At 37.9% G+C, this 22,838-nt stretch overlaps 1 protein-coding gene and 1 long non-coding RNA gene across 3 annotated transcripts; one reads left to right on the forward strand and one right to left on the reverse strand.

The window, feature by feature from the left end:
• Positions 1–2,489: 2,489 nt before the first annotated feature.
• LOC112996621 (uncharacterized) lies at positions 2,490–6,315 on the reverse strand. Of its 2 annotated transcripts, XR_010388409.1 has the most exons (3): positions 5,629–6,315; positions 4,828–4,897; positions 2,490–4,412 (listed from the first exon to the last, which is right to left on the reverse strand). It is a non-coding gene; the product is annotated as an uncharacterized LOC112996621 (long non-coding RNA). The 2 variants fall into 2 exon arrangements; XR_003262508.2 differs by having other exon boundaries at positions 2,490–4,897.
• A 62-nt stretch (positions 6,316–6,377) lies between these two features.
• Positions 6,378–22,750, forward strand: MTRF1L (mitochondrial translation release factor 1 like). Its single transcript, XM_026122211.2, has 7 exons — positions 6,378–6,856; positions 9,969–10,048; positions 11,318–11,501; positions 17,786–17,949; positions 18,901–19,018; positions 21,960–22,096; positions 22,530–22,750. The coding sequence occupies exons 1-7, from the start codon at positions 6,553–6,555 to the stop codon at positions 22,743–22,745; spliced, it is 1,203 nt and encodes a 400-aa protein (XP_025977996.1). The 5' UTR covers positions 6,378–6,552; the 3' UTR covers positions 22,746–22,750.
• The last annotated feature ends 88 nt before the right edge of the window (positions 22,751–22,838 follow it).

The raw sequence follows: 22,838 nt of genomic DNA on the forward strand, positions 1-22,838 counted from the left end.
TGGGGGAGGGGAACAATGGATTTGCCAAAATACATTTGTTTCACACTCCTTTCACCTAACTACAGTCCAGATTGCAATGATGTATTTGTAGTTTTATGAACAGTCTCCTTGTGTATTCTCACACTGCATGTGCAAGGTAAAACTGCTTCACTTACCATGTAGTTGTTGCAATATTTAATCCAATAACATAAATTATATCTGTATTTAAGAACTTTTTTTGTGCAATACAGTCATGGTATATACAATTGCAGCAAACCAGAAAGAGGCTTGTATTTTTTAACATCACTAACTGAAAAAGCCAGTTTTTAAGGTGTAGCATTATTCAACATGCTCTACTGAGTACAATACACTGACTTTTTGAAGCCAATATTTCTGTACAGAAAGAAGAGCTATTTATCACTGTTTATTTAAAATAAATCAAGTGAGGGATTCTTCTGGTTGCTCACTGCCAAAACTGTGGCATTTTCATTACAGAGTTTGCAATGTCAAAAAAGAAAAAAGAAGAAAAAAAAAGCACAAACCACTTAAAGGGATCCATATCTGGGTGACACAATCTATGCGCTGATATTGTTTAATTGTTAAAAGAACAAAGATTTTCAATGTACATTTCTGATGTCAGATACTGTAATTGATTTATTAAAGACTGGCTATCCAGTTCTAACACTGTTGTATAATGTTATGTACTTCAGAAAAAAAAAACAAAAAACAAAAAAACACAAAAAGCTTGATAATTTAGTTTTTTGAATAAAAAAGTTTAATAAAAGATTGCCTACATGTAGCATTTTAGAACATTTTAGAACATTTTGATGAACTGCATCTGTCCTCTAGGATTTTCTTTTTCTGAAAACTAAATCCAGTAAAAATTGTTTTTAAACAAAGTAATGTTTTACGAGGTGGCGGGTTAACGAAGACTCACCTCAGCTTCTAGCCTCATTGATTTTGAGTAACTCCTTGAAAGCAAGGGGTTTGGAGAGTAATATTAAACCAAACTTCAAGGGCTTCTAAACCTACAGTCCTTACCCAAGCAAAATGCCTACTGAAACTCCGCAGGTGTCTTTCCTGGGTAAAGAATCCTGTACTGAGCCCTTAATCAGAGCTAAGGCAGCACAGTACTCAAATCACTTTGCTGCCATGGTGTTTTTAATAGGTGTTTGCTTGGCCTTTTTATCAAAAAATGTCCAATTTTAGAATGCATTTTGATGTTTAAAGAGACAGTAACTTGGAACTTAAAAAAAATCTTCATACCTATCGTATACAAGAAAAATGTGTGTTAGCATCCCTCACAAACTGTTAAAGATATACCATAAAATGGCTTTGAATACAAGTTATATATATGTATGTATGTATGTATGTCTATATATTTAATACTGATAACTCTGGTCTTATACTAAGACTAAAGAGGCAAGGTTCTTCTCACTTACATAGGACTAAATATGGCATGGCCCCATTGGTTTGGATGGGGTTGAACGGTTTTAAAAATGTGTAATTGAGGGGAATCTAGCCCCAACATATTTGGCTCTAACCAGCAAGTTACTCCTTGCAGGCAGTCTTTGCCAGCTCTTGTTGAAGTCACTGGTACTGAGACTGCTTTGCCTCTATACAGTAACTGGCAGGATGTAGGTCTTAGTTTATTTTCTGCGGCTTATTTTTTTCCTTTATTTTACTACCTCTCATTTTTTTAATTTATTGAACATGCTTCAAATAGCAGGTCTGGGGAATTTTTTTAATCATTCTTTTTACTTGAAACCTGTGTGCTTTTTTTGGATATATTTGAACAATTTAAAAAACTGTTTCTTAAACTCATTTGGTTTTGTAATTTATATAGAATTCAGGAGATGATTAAAAGGGCTATTTTCTATTCCCTATGCAAATATTTTAATTGTTGTAGTGTTTGACAAAATGGGATCTAAAAAAATCTTCAAAGTGGAAGACAATTCTGTTTACAGTGGCGCTGCTGACTATCCTACCATATTCAGCACTTTTAAATATTGTTATTTATGAAAATGTAGTTTAAAATGCAAGACAAAATATTTATAATTGTTTCTTTTAATAAATACCTGTTTTGTCTGAAAGTGTTACTGTGTTATGACAACTTTATTCATGTTGGTTAGTTACTTACCATTATGAATAAAATATTTAATTATTATACTGATAGAATAATAGCTATGATGTTTACAAATCCTGAGGAGAGGGGGGAAAATTCAGTGAGAAAAGACTGCCTCCTTCTACTGTGAAATACTGTTAGAATAATGAATTTAAAGATGCTTTTTTTTCTTAATTGGAATTTAACTATGTTCCTACATATGTCTAGTATTTGATTACAGTTATATTTACTGTAGTAAACATATACAGCATCAGATATGTATATATTTACATTGTGTAATTTCAAGTTTGTTGGTGTTGGAGGCACAATACATTTGATTCACACATCGAAACAGTGTGTAAGAGGCAAAACTGCATGCATAAGTCTTTACAAATGTAGACTTAAATATTCTTGATTCTTTATTTGATGGTGACCTGCTAGTCATGAGCTATCTTTAATAAGATATTTCAGATAGGTAGAAATTCTTCTCAACACAGACAAGCCATCCATCCAAGGACATTAAAGCTAAATGTATGGGCCATAAAATACTATCTTGATTTCTTTCTATCATAAGATTCCAAAATCTGTACTTGGAAACTGTTACATCATTTTGACAAATATTACACCAATCTTCAGTGTCATACTGCAATGAAATCACGTTCAAAATTTCTTGTCTTAAATTCTCTATTTGGAGAGATTTATAAATTGAACATAACTTTTATGAAGTTTCTTTCTCAGAGCAAATGCTCATATTAAAACGATTCATATACATTTCATCTGTCAGGTTGAGTTTCTCAAAGTTTTATGAATAAATGGACATGGTCCAAATGGACAACAAATCAGACCATAACATGATCTCATTGCCTATCATACAATTCTTTGAACACAAAATGTAAAACAGTCAAGCTATTAAACTGATTTACTGTGCATGCAGTGTACAATACACTTTGAAAAACTGCCTAAATACACTTATTCTATAGCCTGAAATAAAATAAGTATGTATTTAACTTGTATTTCAGTTTTTCATGAGAATCTCCATAGCAAGTACACTACAGAAAGTGAGTTATGTTTTTGTTATTTTTGTTCAGTGTTTAAATCTTACATGTCAAATAGGGTCTAATCCTGAATAGCCACAAATAAGCAGAGCACTTGGGTATACTAAGACTTTGTGGTTTCAAAGAAATTGAATATATATTTTACTAAGCATGTGTTCAATTTAGCTGTGTACAGTTAACTTACAAATAACTGAACTAATAGTAGTTTGGGATATCCAGGATAAAACAAAACCAAAGATAACATGGAGAATATTTCAGTTTGAATGAAGGCATATATGGTATGAAGGAGAAGGAAGCTATGATGGAGGAAACGAAGGTCAGCAACAGAAGTGGCTGGAGTGCAGATCTTGGAACTTGCACCCATATGAACCAGTTAAGACAGTCCAATACTGTGCAAATGTGGCTATGCTGCTCCCATGTGCACAGGTCATACACAGCTCACTTCAGCATCAGTGCAATCCACACAAGCCATTCAGAGGATAACAGAGTTAGCAGTCATACTTAATAATAGCTAATAGTTAATAATAGCTGTGTTTTAACTTAGAAGCATGCATAAGTGTCTGCTAGGTTGCACTCTCAGCTGACAAAATATAGTAGAATTACATTTAAGTTAAATAACCAGAATTTAAACTGTCACATGATGCCAAACTTGCTCTGCGTTGAGTCAAATGTGAGCACAAGGAGCATTTGCCTGTGAAACTAGCATCTAAAAAAGGTGGGAAGCTCTTTCTGTGAGAGCAGCTTGCTGGATTGACAACACTGTGAGCCCTAAGGAACTGGCAGCCTTCATATTCAGTAAATGCTTGCAAAAGCTATTTAGGATACGTATTCCACAACATTGATTCAAAACCAATCAAGCTGATACAAGAAAGTCTCTTCATTTCAGTGACTCCCTAAACCACAAGCAATAAAGTTCACACCTGCCAATATCTGTGAGCCTGCCCCTGGAAGAGCTAAAATATCCAAAAACAGTCTGAGTCCTTACCAAATCCAACAAGGCAAAAAATTCAGGCTGCATGTACACAGACAGCTGCAACATCTGTTCTGGGTTGATTGGAACCATGTCTGACTATCGTCCTCACAACAAGATTTTTCTCAACCCCAATGTTGTTTCTTTTTGGAGGCATCCAAGAGTAGAGCTTAAGAGCATCCTAGGAGATGGCTGCAGTGACAATGCCCTTGTTCCATTCACCGATAGCCCGAGTATGTTTGCAGTGACAAAACTTCAGTTCCATTCACACGTCCCGAATACTTCTGCCAGCAGAAGAAGTGACCTTTGTGGGATGAAAGAACAATGCAATAATGCTGCCAAAACCAGCTGGCATTAGCACGGTCTGCATTTTTGGGAAATAATTACATTAACTTTATGCCAAAGGCCAGATTTTGCCCCTTCCTTTAACCATAAACTATCACTCTGTACAAATCCATCCTTCCAATTTAAGACAGGGATAAAATTCAGGTGATTCAAAGGCTGACAATCAGTCAGTATAAATTTGATCATTTTTTCCTATCCTTTTGAAAAAAGACATACTGAGTTACATTATCCATCATACTTTAGGGAGCTTCATGGACAGGCAGGTAGCACTGAGTTTAAGGGAAGCTTTCAGGGAATAAGATTTTATAAACAATGCTCTAGGCTGTTTATCAATGCCAGACTAGCTGCAGAAACTGTATAATCTCCACACAGACCTTCAAGTGTAATTTTATTTTATTGTTACAGTGGTTTTTTTTCCAACGAATCTTGCCCGAAGTGGTACACCTGCAATGTTTAGAAAATCTTTTTAATCAAACATTCATTTTAATACTCAGTACTTCAAATAACATATTCTCACGTTGAACATAATAACTTGTAAGTTTTGTTCCATTTTGGAAATTCAAAGGTTTAATTTCCAACTACTCAAACAACTTACATGCATAAGCATTACCCTGACTTCTGATATGCCACTTATGAAGCTGACAATTTGCTAATGTAACATATGGGAGAAGTTACTGTTATTCCATCAGTGTATGTTAATTTAGTCGTAAAGTACTATTATCTGGTTCTCTTAAGACACAAACAAGAAAGGAAGAACAGCAAACACCTGACTGATTCCTTGAATGACTGTAATACAAAATATTGCTTAATATAGTTTTATGGATAGCTGTACATTTTTATAATAAAGTATATTTTTAAACTATGTTTTTAGTTTAGCCAAGAATCTTACTATTGATGCTATCTAAAAGCCAGGCTGTCTGGATACCAGAGATGATTTGCCAATATCATCCCACAGTATTTATCACATCACCTTTTTTAAATAAACAACTCCATCTTCATTCCATTCCAGCTTAAAATTTTGTCACCAGAAATTGTACTCAGAGGACTCATATTTTACAAATAGGTAGTCTTTCAGTCTAATCACTAATCTCCGATTTAAAGGCTCTGTGAATTGCCTTTTTACTTCTTACAACACATCTATTTTTTTCCCCTCTAAATTCCCATTTTTTTCCCACCTGCTTTCAGTGTAGAACGCATATGAAAATATACTTTCGTAAGTATTTGCAACTTCCTTCGCCACCTCACGGCAGTTTAGTCCCGAGAACTTCTTCCAGAGGGAGCGGAAAAGCACTGCGGTGTTAACACGGCAAGCCAGGCCACAGACGGAAGCTGTTCGCACGTGCTCCTGCACAAACTGCCTCGGAGGCGGGCTGCGGAGGAAGATACTTAGCGGTACGAGTTAAAACCTCAGAACCCTTGTGGGCTCTTATCCCAGGGAGCCTTTTTAAACTTGTGACATTGCATGGAAGATCTGGCGAGGGCTTTATTCCCCCTCCACCCCCCGCTATAATTAAAAAAAACAAAAAACTCCGTTTCTGTGTCAAGTCTCCCACGGGACAACAGGCAGGCACCTCACAGCTGCCCGCCGCCAACCACGCTGCCGGGGTAACCTGCTCTGCGCAGGCCTGGCTGAGGCCCCCGAGGACCAGGACGGCCCGCACCAGACAGACGGCGGGAGGGAGGGAGGGACAGACAGCGAGAGACACATCCTTCGACACGGCGCCGACGTCCGGCCGAAAGCGACCGCCACGCCGAGCCCCGCCCCGCCGCCCCTCACGCACGGCGCTCCCCGAGCGCCAGACCCGCCCCCTCGGGCCCGCCCCGCTACGGCCGGCCAATCAGAGTGCCGCCCGGCCCCAGCCCGCCAACCGCCCTTCCCGCGGCAGCTGCGCAGGGGAGTCGAGCCTCTTTGTCTGTTTCCGGAAGCGGCCGGCGGAGCCCTGATCCCTTCCGGCAGCTTCCGAAACCAGCGCCGAGCCTCTTCGGCAGCTTCCGGAAACGCAGGGGAGGGAGGCGAGTGCGTTCGGCTATCTCCGGCGCAGCGGAGGCTGGCGAGGGAAGGACGACGCGAGCCTTTGCGCTACTGCCCCAGTTGCGGCATGCGGCTGCTCTCGCGGGCCCTCCGCGCAGTCCAAGGACGCCGGGCAGCCGCGCTTCCCCCTCGGAGCTACCGGGCAGCGCCAGCGGAGGGCAGCGCAGCGGGGCCATGCCGGCCGCAGCGCCCGCTCAGCGCCCGGCCTCGCTTAGACGAGCTGTTCGCCGCCCCCTCCTTACACCGCCTCCTGGAGGAGAGGGCGCGGGGCGGGGCGGGGGCGGGGCCGGAGCCGGAGCTGGCGGCGCGGATCCAGCGGCTGCGGGACAAGGAGCAGGAGCTGCGCGACACGCAGGAGCTGGCGCGGCAAGGTAAGCCGGCCCGGCCTCACCTGCGCGGCCGCCCCGCTCCGGCCCGGCCCGGCCCCGCGGTGGTTGGGGGCGGGGGAGGGAAGGGGCCGGGACCCGCGCTGGCGCGGAGCCTCCTCGAGGTGGGTGGCCGCCGCGAGGGAGAGGGGAGGGGGTGATTTGCATAGGTCGGATGTGATTGGAGGAGTGTCCCGTGGGAGGGGCGTAGGCGGCCACGTGGCGCCGCGCACCTGTGCGGGGTCGGCGGCGCCGCTGCGCGTGCTTGGGACGGGCGCTGAGGCGCCGCGCGCCCTGCAGGATACGTTACAGGTGAAAGGACAGTTAAACATAGAGAGCTCAATACTTGCCTGTTAAGCCTTCAGTGGTGGTCCCTAGAAGTGCGCATTTTTCCTTCTCCTCCCTAGTGCGAGGTGGGAACCAGAAGCACAGCCGGAGCGCGGTGCGTGGCGATACTGCCGTTGTTTCTCCCTGCTGTGCACAGCCTGTCTATGGCCCGCAGTGGCCTGAAGTTGGGGTGCTGGTCGCCTGTGCCTGTAGCTGAACCGTTTTTGCCAATGTGTCCAAACAAGGCTGAATTCTCTAAGTGGTCTTTTCAACTTCTTTGGAAGCTTGTTGCTTCCCAGGGAGATGAGAAAAGCTAAGGAAATTCAGGAGAGTTTCCTCTTATGTTCCCTTGACAAAAGCAAACAAACCTCATAAGCAGAGGACAGTATGCGAATAAGTGTGAACTAGGGTGAGTGGGTAAGAAATCTACAGATGTAAAAAATTTTGCAGAGGCAGATGGGAACCACTGACGTTTAAAGAAAGAGCAGCATGATACCATCATTTCTGCATAAAATTGGGATAATCCTACTGGGATATAGAACTTTTTAAATCCTCTTTTTTTTTTTAAAACTGACTCTTGTTGGTTGCAGATATTTCCTTTATTTGCTGCTGTGAAGAAAGACCACCACACCTGTGCTCATTCATTTAAGAAGTTATAAAATTTAGCAAATGTTTGTGCTAGATCGATACTGTGATTTAACTTTGTATTGTGATACTAGCAACACACTTCTAGTACACAGTGAATATTTTTTACTTTGCATCAAGCTACATTTTGATACTGGCTAGAAATCAAAATGTGGTAAAACAAAATAGACCAGTAAACATTTCCTAGATCATTAAATATTCACTAGATCATTTAATACTTATTGCTTCATTAAATCTTGGTTAAATAAAGAAGTATTGACCGTAGTCAATTATTTCAGCTGATGCAGAAGGTAAACAACATCAGAAAGCAAATTGGCGCTCTCTCTTTTTTTTTTTTTTTTTTTTTCTTTTTCTTCTCATTGTGTCCCACCTCAGACTGAAGGAGGAGAAACACTTTCTTTGGAAAAAAACCTAATCCTTGACCTGAATTAACTAAATAAAATGGAATGAAAGGTTTTTTCTTCTTTCAGAACTTGCTGAAGAAGCTAGTGCCACCTGATTTAAAACTTCAGCAAAGTGATTAGAAGTTCTTGGTCAGTAGGAACTTTGAGCACTTCTGTAGTTTATCCTTTAAAATGTTTTTAATGTATTAACTGATTTTAAAGTTTTTGTTATGCTTACACTTTCAAATAGGCAATTGCAATTAAATTGATTATTTATCAGAAATTATATCATAGGTATCTAGTTTGACTGCGTTAAATTTGTAATTCCTTAATTTTTATTCTTCTTGGATAAAGGCCTTATATTAGTGACTAGCCCTTGATTAATCACTAGTTATTCTAAAAATGTAGGCAGAGTTGCAGATGACCAAACTTGCACACTTAAAGCATTACAGCTAGTCAACCATGCATGCTTTTAGCCTGCTATAAGTAAAGCATGTTTGCAATTAAACCAATTTACACACAGTTATTTTTTCAGTTTCCTTCTTCTAGAATTAACTGAAAAAATATTGGTTAATTCACCAATATTAAACCTGATCTGTAAAGTCAAAGTTTCCTTTAAAATTGTGTTAGTGATTAGTTGCCGTTACAGTGCTGAAAGGGTATGTGTCTACTCTGAGACTGAACCTCCAGTCTCAGCTGAACTCATATAGAAGCTTGCTGTACCGAAAAGGGAGACGTCTAGCTCTCTTGCTGCTGACTGTGCAGTTGTGTTGCTTCGTGTCGCCATTTTCTCCATTTAGAAGTTAGTTTTTCTTCTGGGAAATTGAGGTGAATCACTGCAGATAGGAGACTGCTTAAGCTGACGCTGTAACTGAAGGATGTATGTGGAACCACAGCCTCACTATAAGGAATGCCTTTTTTTGGTTTGTTTTGTTTAAAGCTGTAACAGAGCCATGAAGTGACCAGAAAAAAGGAACAGTTTAACATATTAAAACTGTAGCGTAGAAAAACAGCTGTAATCATAAAGTGTTAGCGTTGATCAGTCAAGTAACACTTTAAAAATACCAGATTCCTCTTATTATGCAAGAGGTTTTTCATACCTTTGTTTTTAGTGACAAGATGAGATGTCGTTAGAAGTTTTGCAGCTGTTCTGGCTTAACTTGACAGAGATAAATTGATACTTGAAATTATTGGGGTTTTTATGTATGATGATAGGGTAACAGTCCTTTTAATGAAGAGTGTCCGTTGTGGGGTTTCTGTGCTCTCTAAACCTTTGATGCTCCTACCACACTGGAAAACAGAAAGTAACTTCATAGAATCAGAGTATGGCTGAAGTGGGAAGGGACCTCTGGAGATTCTCTAATGCCCCTGCTCAGAGCAGTGTCAGCTAGAGCAAGTTGATCAGCACCACGTCCAGTCGGGTTTTCAATATCTCTAAGGATGGAGACTTCATAACCTCTCTGGGCAACCTGTGCCAGTGGTCGACCACCCTCATAGTGAAAAAGGATTTTTTCTTATGCTTAACAGGAATTTCCTGTATTCAGACATTCTGATGTCTGGTACTTGAATAACATCAGAAAACACTATTAACAAATATTTCTTCATCTTCTTTACAGATCATATTATTAATGTTTTTTCTGACAGGTTTAGTGTGTTTTTTATTTGGTAAGTGGAGTAGGTTGTTCATACAATATTTTCCAGAAGATTTCCTGAGAGTGACAATGATTTTAAGTCTGATGATTAACCATACTCAAATATTCCAGATGAGAGTGAAGATTTGCGGAAGCTTGCAGAACGGGAAATCATTTCCTGTCAAGAAGAGATAGCTGAACTGAAACACCAGGTTAGAGTCCTTTGAGAAACCTTCGTTTCCTTGCCATTCTCAAATTTGCAAAGCCAAATTGTCTTCTCATCAAAATAAGATTTATATATTTGTGCATGTAAACTTCCGCCTCTCTTTCCCCTCCCAACTGTATTCCTTAACCAGTGTCCATTGTCTAAGGAAAATGAAAAATGCAGATGGTATATAGACAGTTTATGAATGCCTACTTGTATCTGAAATTCTTTGAATCAATAAAACTTCATAAGTAAGTTCTGTAGTTTGTCTTGTCTTAGTGTGTGTTTTGGATGTCTACCTTTGAGCTATTGGTAACATTAAACTTGTATAGTATCACACACTAGTGGTTTTGCAAAAGACTTTTTAAAACTATGTACCTGTTTCAGACCTGCTAGTTTATATAGGCTTTACATAGTATCTGTGGTATTTTGTGTCAGAATAATTCTCTTTACATAAACACATTGTTACAGATTCCTAATTTTGCTGGGTAAGTAGAAGCTGATATTGTCATATCCTTTATTCATTTAGCAACAGTACAACAGTCATTTTATAAGCATTTTTATAAATGTTTATGATAAAGATTTACCAAAAGAAGAAAGAGAAGTCTGTACAAAGAGATTTCACCTAATGCTAGTAAAGAAAGATGGGTGAAAGCATTTACAAATCATCCAAGATTAGATGTAGCCTGTAAAAATTATTATACAAGTTTTTGGGGGTTCTAATATTATGGTGGATCTTTCAGTTCTGAAGATCAGTATAAGGCCAGCTGTCATTTAAAAAGAAAGTAATTACAGCTGAATTCTTGTTGAAGGAATATACTCCTGAATACATACATACATACATACATATATATATATATACACATACACACACACCTTTATTCCTAAACTGAGACTGGGTTAAAAGGAAATCTGATGCGAAGGGACACAGGTTTTTTGCAAGCATCAGTGTGTATCCTATGGTGTACAACATGGTGCAGTGTTCCTGAATAATGGAAAGTTCTATAAAGTTTTGTAGGTCTTGAATGAAAACTTCCTTTACTGCAAAAAGATATAGGTAGCAGCACCCTTCCTCCCTCTTCCTGACTGTGTATTAATGCAAGGGGCATCAGAAAGCACTGGGAACCCAGTCCTCTGGAGAATCAGTGAGTTAATGCAGAATGCCACACAGAATGATTACAGACTTGGATGGCATTTCATCTTACATGGCTTTTCATCTCTGGAGTGGATTGCAGTGTCAGAGTGAAATCTCAGATGAGTTTTTTTGTGTTCACAGATAGTATTGCTTTTGATTCCTTCAGAAGAAACAGACAACAGTGATCTTGTCATGGAAGTAACTGCTGGAGTTGGAGGACAGGAAGCCATGTTGTTCACCTCAGAGATATTTAATATGTATCAACGATACGCTGCCTATAGAAAGTGGAGATTTGAAATACTAGAATACTTTCCCAGTGAAATAGGTCAGTAATGAAAATACTTAACATTTGTTACTTTAATTTCAGTTGAAACATTTTACTCATATGACACTTGGGTTTCATGTCTGCAGGAAACTAATTTGCACTAATTTGGTTTTAGAATCAAAGATTATTTGAATGTATGAAAACAATTTTCCTCAGCTTTTGTATTTCAGAATGAAATTTCATTTGAAAAGTACTGCTAAATATTAAAGTACAAAAAAATAAAATTTGTCTTTCAGTAGCTTCAGAAAAGTAGAAATGAAACTAAGTGTTTGGATTGAGGAAGTTAAGAAAGTGAGGCAAATATGTTTTAGCTTTTTTTACAAATACAGATTAGATGCACATATGTTGTTCTATCTAGTTACTTGTTATTTCTGGTGCTTATGGATCAGTTTGGTGGCAGGCTGAATATCTGTTCGTTATTATGGGTTCCTTGGCAGAGAGAGGAAAACTCTGTAATTAAAACTATGCTCAATGTAGAAAGGAGGGGTTTTTTTTTTCCTTTCTCCCCTCTTCCTTACTTCCTCTGCACCTGTCTGAACAGTCCTACCATTTTTTCTTTTATCTGTTCTGATGTCTTTTCACTTAGACTGGCAAAGATTATTCTTTTTATGCCTGGGATAGTTTTTTGCCTGGTTAATGAGACAAGTCAGTTCTCATGAGTGCTAGAGCTAGTGTAAGATAAGCAGCAACATGTGGATGGATGAAAAAGGTGAAGTATTGGGTCTTTTCGTGATGATGAGCTGTTAAGTTAGTTTACTGCACCTCATGAAACTGTATCTTTACAAAGATGAGGTTTGGTAGGCTTACGTAACAGATGAAACTCTGGTAATGGCACATGTTAACATATTAATTGTAGTTTAATCAAGCTAGCTTACAAGGTTGTTTCATGAAGATCAAGCAGCTATCCTGTCGCTGTGTTCCTCTGACTCCTTTGCATTCACACTTGTGATTGTGTGGCTATGCAGAGAGTCAGTCACCAAGTTAATCTGACTGGAAAACAGCACACAAAAACATGATTAGTTTTCAGGTGATCCAGCATAAGAGAAGAGGAGAAATGCTCATGGGGGGGCAATGGAGGCTGAAATGTATGGCTGCTAGTCGTGACAGTGAGAAAATCAGGACCACTTCTTCCAGCAGCAAGAGTCTTTGATCAGTTAAAGCCAACTGTGAAACTTCACGGCAGTGAAGATGAGGTGAAAAGGATTTCAGATTCTGACTGACAAATTGAATATTCAGCTATGGTTCTTAACAGGTTAGATTTACGGAGTCTATTTGTGTAAACACATCTGCATGCTTGCTGTTATCCATGCTGTCATTAGTAAAGCTGGCACATTTTGCTAATCTACATTTTCCTGTGGAGGAATATATGTATTATAATAGGTATGGATGAATAAATGGGCACTTGTCCAGTTTACTACTACTACCTCAAACTGGTTAGGAAACTTTAACTGCATTTGGACTTTCATCAGCATCTTTTGTTCTTTTTTATACTGATGGATAGTTCATTTTTAGTTTTAATAAGAGTTAATGCTTTGATTGTTAATACTTCTAATGAACAGGCATCAATGAAATGTAATTTGAATTCACCTAATTGGTAATGTGAGAAGTAATAATTTAGAAAACGACTTATTTTTCGAAAACGATTTGCTTGTGAAACTTTGGCAAAGGCGAAATTGGAAAAGCTAAGTTGTTAGTATGTGTAATCTTCCAGGAAAAACTCAAATCTATTTTCAGTCAACAGTATTAATATAATTGCAGAGAGATCTTAGAAAACTTGGGCGAAATAGGAAACATCTAACACATCACCTGTTTGCTTATGCCATATTTTGGATTTAATGGTGCTCTCCAATATTTTGAATCTTTTCTATTTCTATCCTGTAAAAATTCACAAAAAATAAATATCCACAACTCTTCTAACAAAACTTCTCTTGTCATTGAGCTACTTGCCACTTCTAGTGAGGATCTTTCAGTCCCATGCCTTAAGACCTTTTTTGACATAAGTACAGTTTTTGATTCATTGTTATATACTGAGGATTAGGAGAATGTTCAAAAACTGGTATGTATGGGGCAATGCAGTAGGATATCACAAACTGGGAACTTTAAATTTTAAAGTACAGGCTTGATTTGTTCTCTATATTCACACTTCAGAAAAGGGAGGCCCCTTTCTTTAGCTTTGTTACATGTACAGATATGCTTTTGTCAAGCAAAATGAATTACTTTTCAGTGATTATAATTAAGATAGAGTTACTGATTTTAATTTAATATGGATTTCACTTACACTTCTGGGTTCTTAAAACTCAGAATCTAATCAAAAAGTTATATTTGCAGGTGTATAGAATTTGTTTAAACAGTAACCTTCTTTAGATTTCTTCTTAGCAGATAACTTATTCCAAGTTCAACTTTTTGAATTAGAGCTCTGTTTTTCACCATTTCAGAATCTCCTTCTAGAGCAGCTGCAGTTAATTCAACTAATACATTCTTAAATTTTCTGAGGCTTGAATTTACTGTCATCTGTCATGTAGACTTGTTTTCACTAGTAAACTTTTTTATGGTCAAGAAGTCATTTAAGCAAACTGTTTGCACAGTTTAAGTGAAGGTAGAGACAAGATGAAGTTACAGCACAGCTCACTGCTGAATGGGGAAAGTCGCATTTATCCTTATTTATGACTAGGCAAACATGTGCAGAAGCTGAGCCAATTCAACCTACTAGGCCTGTAGAAGTCTATTAATTTTTTAGCAAATTGAATAAACATAGTAAGGTTAGATAAGCTTAAATGGTTTATGAGGAAGAGGCTGAGTCCTCTCCATTTCATATGCTCGAGAAGGAATTGTGGAGAGGAAAGGAGACCTACCCTTTCCAGTGGTGGCAAACTTCAGATCAGATGAACGCAGCTGTCATATACAGTTTCAACTTCAGAGCATAGTTTCACAGTCAGCTTTAACAAGGGCAGTTTCACCTTCCGTCCAGTTGCCAGCCTTATGTTCCTTTCAGCTCTAGTGATTTTGAGACCACAGTGCTAATTGGATCAATCAGCTGATTTGGCTTGAAATCCGTCTATTGTTATTGATAGTTTCAAGTCAGATCTGACTCAGTTTGCAGTTCTGTGATTGTGAGAGAAAGGGTGTGGTGTTTGACTACCCTTTTGATGGAACCTCATTCTTAGATGGACAATGAACCCACACCCTCTGAGACATTTAATGCCTTAAATTGGAAATTTGAGTAATACATTAACCTAGTTAACAACCTGCTGTATTTTCTTTTTGAAACTGTTGGTTTCTGCATGAATACATATTTATTGTAAACTGTTTTGTCTTGCTGATGGCTTGCCTGTGCAACGAGATGAACATTTAGGAAGCTAGGATGTCAGTTTAGAGGAAAATAAAAGCAGCTCTATCCTTTGTATGCCTCCTGCAGTGTATTTTCTGATCTTACTCACTTGCATGACTACATATTATCAAAAACTGAGGGCAGGGAATAAGCTGAGAGATAGGGGGACTATAGGAGGCACTGCACTTGAAAGACATGTTTTCCAGGCTGAGCCCTCAGGTTCAAAGTGTCTTTGCTCTGTTTAGGAAAAACTGAGTTAAGGATATTTGCTGGTGATGGTAGGCTGTTGCATCCCATCCACACTCAATTTTTTATGAACTGCATGAGCAAAAGCATGGTCCTACGTTAAAATGCTCCCTCACTGCAGAGATCTTCAGAATTCGACTAAAAGCTGAATGTGAGCGTGTGTAGACAAGGTGGATGTTAGGCAAAGGTTCTAAATAGAATCAGTTTGGATCCACACTTAAATGACATTATTGCCCTACTCCAAAGAACGTCTTTGTGCAAAGTGACACATTCAAGATTTAAGATGCACATTAAACCCAAACCTACATCACTGTTTATCCATTACTTCCAGCCCTATAGTGGCATGCAGAGCCATAGACGTAGAACCTTGTCTCAGTCTGGGTATAAGCTGTCACATAAAAAACAGAGAGTGCAAACTCACACCTTGCTCTGTGCACGTCAGCTTTTCAGGATAGAGAGGAACATTTTAGTTGAAAGAGGCAAACATGCGCTTGGCAACAGCTAAACAAATATGTTTGAGAGGCCTACGATGTGTCTGCTGTGTAAAAACCTTTTGGTAAAAGGTTTGTGTAAATTTCATTGGATTTGACTGCATTTCCTACTAATGCTGAGTTTACCGTATATGCTGGTAATTGCATATCTGAAAAAATATGGCCTAACTATATGTCTTTTAAATCAATTTCTTGAGTGTCTTGTGCTAAGCACCACAGTGCTACAGATGCACTGTAATCACTACAAACTTAAATTTTCTCAAACATGTCGCAGATTTGGCTGCAGCTCAAAAGACAGACTGTACCTATGATATATATGTCAATGCCAGGTTAAGTGAGAGAGAAGAGACAGAACATCAGCTGTTGCGATGAACTGCTTATTACATAATTAGTACTTGTCAGTAGTGCCATAGCATTGTGGACATTGAAATTATTTTTACTCTGACATTGCCTAGCTTCTTTCTCATGTGCAGAGGTTGCTTATTATGTTTAGTACTTGCTTTTATATGTAAAGGAGTAATGTTTCAGTACCAGCACTGTAGTCAACTACATAAATTATTTTAGGTTATATAAGATTCAGTGTAAAGAAGAATCTTTTTGTTTACTGGAATGATATTTGTATAATAGTAGAAAGATTTTACAGTACTTCTCAGAATGAAACTTACTGATTTAAATTGAAGATATTGGCATGTATTTTTACTTGTTAAAATACCTGCTTTATGGTCATATTTATTCTAAATATGATTAATCTTACAGAATTAATAGTAGACAATGGCTATAAATGAAATTATTGAAGCAGTAGGTATGTTGAACATTGCTTTTGAATCAAAGTGGTAAAGATTTGTAGAAGTAGGAGCAAAATTTAAAAAATCACCGGATCAAAAATGAGGTGGAAGAGAAAGGAAGTAAGAAGAAATATAGGCTATTTTCCAGAAATTTAACTTTAAAAGGAAATATGCTTTAGTAAAGTTATGGGGAGCATTAAGTTTAAGTAGAACAAAAACATTTGCAAACCTGCTCAGTAGAGGTGAAAAACATGGCCTGCATCCTGACTGATGATTTTCTCGTGCTCTGGATAGCTTTTTCAAATTTTGTGTTGTCTTCACTTTCATTTTTAAAAAGCTGTTATCTTGTCCCTGTGGCACAACGTTGTTGATGCTGTGGTGCCTTGCTTAGGCTGTAGATAGCCTCAAACTTCTGAGAAGTATGTGCCTCCTGTTTTCCTCAGCTGCAGTTTCATGTTGCAAGAGTTCAACAGCAATACTCTTTCAAGGTATTTTATCTCCTCTTTGATTGTTCTCATGGCACACCATCCCTTGTACTGAGTACTGGATCAAGGAATTGATTTGGCTTAAAAAACAAAACAGGCAAAAAACTACATTGGTTTTAAGCTCCATCACTTCTCTATTCCCTCAAACAGTTGTACTAGCACAAATGAAGAAGGGTTCGCACATCAGCACAAAAGGTAGAGCAAGATTACTATAAACTAGTGTTGCATCATCCTCTTTTCTGTCAAGAAACTTCATTTATAATGAGTTTTACTTCCAAGTTCCAATTCTGACAGCTTAGTGCTAGCTTTTACTGTATCTGTGACTGTCAAGTGTTTTGCTGAATGTATGGGTAAGAGGGGTAGAAGTTGGAGTTTTGTTCATTGTTAAAAAGCAACAGACTAAAACGAGAAGCAAAGACGAGAGGAGAATGGGGAAGAATGACGAGTATAAATAATAGTCATCCTTAAGTTAAAATTTGTGAATGTGCTGAACTTTGGAAAGGTCTTAATGTTATCAAGTGTGATAAGGTTCTGAACTAACAGTAAACAAATTTGATACAGTTTTTGAAGGTTGCTTTCAAAATTTGATCTTTATGTAAACTTCCTGCTGGTGTTAGTGAGAGTTCTGCTATGGTTGAATGATTGTATGTGTACATACAAAGTTTCATGGCTCATAAACAGTCTTTTTATGTATACAGATAAGTTGAATTTGCCTCTGTTAAATGGATTTGACAGTCCTTTATTTGAGAAACTACGAGTACGTATGTCTGTTTTTGTTGAGAGTTTTCTTGCGTTTTGGATATAATTCTGACTAAGCATTTAAATGGTGAATTCCTAGTTTTTTTAAGAAACAGATGACAGTGATGTCTGGATACAGTGCTAGAATTATAATAGCATAGCACCAGCAGTTTTTTTACAGCTTTACAACTGTTTTCCTTTTGTATTTAAGGTGGCCTAAGACATGCAGTTGCCACTATAGCAGGTCTTAAGGCTTACAAGTACATGAAATTTGAAGGAGGAGTGCATCGTGTTCAGCGGGTGCCAAAGACAGAAAAACAAGGACGCATTCACACCAGCACAATGACTGTCGCAATATTACCCCAACCCACTGAGGTAGTATTTGTGTTTTAGTATAACTGATTTACCATGAAAAATAATTTACCTTCTGTTTTGCTGATACACAACATGTTTCCTATCTATGTTTTGTTAATCTTTCTTAATGTTTTTTTAAAATCTTAAAATTTTAAGTCAAATTTGTTTGTTTATTTTCATTTTTGTCTAAGGGGTTGAGATAAGGAACTTCTGGATTTCTTCAAAATCCTAATCTCCAAAAAAAAAAGTCACTGGCAATTAATTTCACTATACCTTAAAAATTCACTGTAACTTTGCCTTCCATATTTTGTGGAAAACTTTATGTCTTTGACGCAGTAGCAAAGATTAAATTAGTTTAGAGAGCTCGTAGAGATTTCTTCTAACACCTCCTCTTCCACATTCTTATATTATCCATATTTTCCTCTTCCAAAATGTATGGCTGATAATATTTTCTTACCATATTTGCTTGATTAACAACAACTGGAAATCAGAACTTTGTTGTGATTTTTGTCTCATTAACCTTGCAAATTGCTGAATATGTTATTCCTTCCTCCACTCCTTAGGTTGTCTCAGTCCTTCCTCCCAGAAAATGTCCCTCCTTTCCAGAGTCCGGACAAGGGAGTATGTTCCATTTTAGCTAAAACCCATCTGGTCAAGTTCAAATATTGGTTAACTCTGCTGTGAGGAGGTGCAGAGCTTTCAGAAGAGAGGAAAGATTGACTCTAAGGGATGGTTATGTCATAAACTGCTCTTTGACTTTCCTGCTTCCACCCTGTTGCATTCCAGTCTGGTTGCGAAGATTTGTTTTATTTGTTATAAGTGGGTCTGAGCTACCACTCATTAACTTAAAAAGAGCTTGATTTTGCCTGAATAGGCTTTCTAAAATAAAGCAAGTACGCGTATTTGACATCTATCTAGAAAGAAAGAACATAGGTGTGTTCTTTTTTTGTTTTGTTTTGTTTCCCACAACAGATGAGGCTGAAAATTAATCCAAAAGATCTACGAATAGACACTAAGCGAGCTAGTGGAGCTGGCGGCCAGCATGTCAATACCACAGACAGTGCTGTACGGATAGTTCATATTCCAACAGGTAGCTTAATTTTTTCCTTAGTACACGATCTCCATTTTAGACCTACTGTCATAATTACAATGCAATATCTTGCTTATCAAGAGATCTAAAAAGTAAAAACATCTTTGTATGTTTCTGACTTCCTGAATTTCTTCATAAGAATTACCATACAAAAATAAGCTAACTGTAAGAGGCCTGATGAACCAGCAGTTCACTTCAGAAAATGTCTTTAAACTGTATATAAATGTATTTGATAGTGACTATATCTCCATGTCACAAAACTACCAGAATTTTGAGAACAATTGTCTAGTTCTTTTTTCTTAAGTATGCAACTAAATTAACTGAATGTCAGAGGTGATCCTCCCCCTCTACTGAGTCCTGGTGAGGCCACATCTGGAGTACTGTGCCCAGTTCTGGCTCCCCAGTACAAGAGACATGGAGCTACTGGAGCGAGTCCAGCGGAGGGCTATGAAGATGATTAGGGGACTGGAGCATCTCTCCTATGAGGAAAGCCTGAAAGAGCTGGGCCTGTTTAGCCTAGAGAAGAGAAGACCGAGAGGGGATCTTATCAATGTATATAAATATCTGAAGGGAGGGTGTAGAGAGGATGGGGGCAGACTCTTTTCAGTGGTGCCCAGCGACAGGACAAAAGGCAACAGGCACAAACTGAAACACAGGAAGTTCTGTCTGAACATGAGGAAAAACTTTACTGTGAGGGTGACAGAGCACTGGAACAGGTTGCCCGGAGAGGCTGTGGAGTCTCCTTCTCTGGAGATATTCAAAACCCGGCTGGACATGATCGTGTGCAACGTGCTCTACATGACCCTGCTTGAGCAGGGGGCTTGGACTAGATGATCTCCAGAGGTCCCTTCCAACCTCAACCATTCAGTGATTCTGTGAAATCAAGATTGAAAAGTCCTGGGATAGCTATCAAGTATAGAAAAATAGTTTCCAAATCTTTCTTTTACAATTTATCATTTTTTAATCCTTATAATACTTCACAAAACAAAAGATTATGTGTTTAGCTGCAGGTGAGACTATCAAGATAATTGTGTGTCCTATTCATTATCAACCAAAATCACAAAAATAGTTATTGCTACAAATAGCTAAAATGGCAAAAAAAAATGGATTTTTGCTGTGCTCAGTATCTGGAGCTTTCTGTTATGTAGAAAACAGCTTTTTATTTTGATACAACTATTTTATTTTCAAACCTGGATGACAGTAGAACAGATAATTTTCATACATGCAATTTTCATAGTATTCTAATGGCAGTGTCCTGTGCCCACCCCTTATTTGTAACTGTCACTGCTACCTACTTCAGTAGGAAAGCCGTTCATTTTGCCATTTAGCATTACACTCTAAAAGCATCCAAATAATTTCTATGAAAAAGTTGTATTTAAGCTTTTAAATAATGGAAAAGGAACTGAAAAAACAGAGTAGATCAGGATCTGATCATCTGTCTTCTCTTGATTAATCTCTGAAAGGGAGATTGCTCTATCTCCATCTTAAAATGTTCTTTTTAAGTACTATCTACCCCAGAGTCTGTTTAGCATTCTAACTTCTATTTGTTTTCTGGCTCCTTTCCCATAGATTACAGACATAATTAGGAGGCCTATTCCCAGGGTTCAGGTTAGAAAATGTAGGTGGTGTAAGATACACACTCAAATGCTACCTGATTTGAGCTATCTCATCTTTTTTATTGCCATTTCTAAACTTTTTACTTCCTTTTGAGCAATCCACAACAACTGCCTTGATTTTCACTGCTTTTTAATTTTTCCTCTTCTCTACCACAAATATTAGTTAGGCTTTACAACCTCAAGATAATCTTGAGTCGTTTTTATCTCCACATATGCAGATTTTTGCCACCCATTTCTTCATATTTGTAGAAGACAATAATCTATTCTACACTTGTTGCATCACCTAAGTAAAGTAGACAGTAAACAGTGGAATTGATAGAATTCTGTTTAAAATATGGTGACACAGAAGTACTCTAGATTCCAAAAGTTTTGGAGACTCTGCATGTTTGTAAAAGAAAATCCCAAATGATCTTAGTTTTTGCTGAAGGCACTTATTAGTGTTTGTTGTAGAAATCTTAAAATGTACTGCGAAAATTTTGTGTTTATGCATTAGGAATGATTCAGAGGCTTTTATATTATTCAGAGGGATTTTATATCTCACCTTATCTCTTGACATTTTCCTTTTCCATTTTTCCTCATGTTCGTTCCTCTTCATCTCTGTTCCTGTACAACTGTTCTTTTACTTCTTCTATTTCTCTCACATTAACTGTGTTCACAGGCCTTCATTATGACAGAAAAACTTGTCTGTATACAACTGTTTCATAGAGTCATATTATGTAAACTTATGTAAGTATGTTATAAGCTTACCAGAGTTACTCGCAGTAAATCCAAATAGCAACTTACCTTGCACTATCTTTTCACTATATTTCTTTTTCCTATTGTTTTCTTAGGCTGTTTGCTTCTTGCCTTAACTTGAATTGTAGGTTTTGGCAGGGAGAAAGCAGACCTTTTTTGAAGAACGTACTGTCCACTTTTGTATAGTCTGATCATATTCCATATACTCATCATCTAGTGTATAATATTGTTCCTTAACTCCTAATTTTACTTGAATTGTGACTGAAAATTACTAATGTTAAAGCTATCTTCTATAAGTCAGATCATGTCACATAGCTTTTATTTCATTGTTTACCTGTTGTCCAACATATCCAATTAAATTTCTTGTCTTATGGCTTACAAGACCCGTACAACTCAACCCTCACCTATCCTCCAAGCTCTATCGTTAGATATTAGTAAGTTGAGACTTTTACATTCCCAGTCTCCAAAACATGTGTTGAAGAAAGAAGCTGTTTATTTTAATCTTTAACATAATAAACATCTTATAGAAATTTGAAACCCTTTTTGTACATGTTACTGTTAAGTGTTAAGTCTCATGATATTTTTGGCAGGGATTGTGTCTGAATGTCAACAAGAAAGGTCTCAAATAAGAAACAAAGAGAAGGCTATGCAAATGCTTTGTGCTAAACTATACAATCTCAAAATGGAAGAAGAAACCAGAAAGCGAAACAGTGTCCGAAAGATTCAGGTAAGTTTCATTTTGCAGAGACATAGCTCTGTATGTGCATATGTGTAAGGGGTACCTCCTGTGTCCAACTGCAAATAGGAAATGGAACTGTAGTGGAACAGGAGTCCAGAAAGGATTTGCATGAGACAAAGAAACAAAAATTACATTCTAGGTCAGCAATATATGTCAGCAGAATATAAATTCTAGAGGCCTAGTGAAACAAACTGGATTAGAGTATGAATAACCAGAACAGTATTAGAGAAAGATATAGTAAAATTGTTCTTTTAGATACTTAAGAACAATTACTGTAACTTCTGAGCTTGTCTTAGTACTAAATAACAGATTTTGTGTATTTATGGAAGGAAGAGAAAAATTTGCATTCAGGTGCTTAATCCATATTTCATCTTTTGTATACAAAGACTATGATCATAAACTGCTTCTTCTTGTTTGGTAGATTGGGACTAAAGGAAGATCGGAGAAGATCAGAACATACAACTTTCCACAAGACCGGATTACTGACCACAGAATAAGCAGATCCGTGCATCATATTGAATGTTTCATGTTGGGAGAAGACATGCTAGATGAAATGATACAATCCCTGAGGGAATATGCTGATTATGAATCTTTAATGGAAATTATTTCAGAAAATGAAAAAATAAATCCATCCTGAACATTGCTCTTTGTCAGACCGTATTACAACAGATACAAGCACTTGTCTACCAAAGAGCTTGTTGGAGCACTATCCAGAAGATGGAACTGCTTT

Source organism: Dromaius novaehollandiae, chromosome 3 (genome assembly GCF_036370855.1).
Source record: "Dromaius novaehollandiae isolate bDroNov1 chromosome 3, bDroNov1.hap1, whole genome shotgun sequence".
NCBI classification, from domain to species: Eukaryota; Metazoa; Chordata; class Aves; order Casuariiformes; family Dromaiidae; genus Dromaius; species Dromaius novaehollandiae.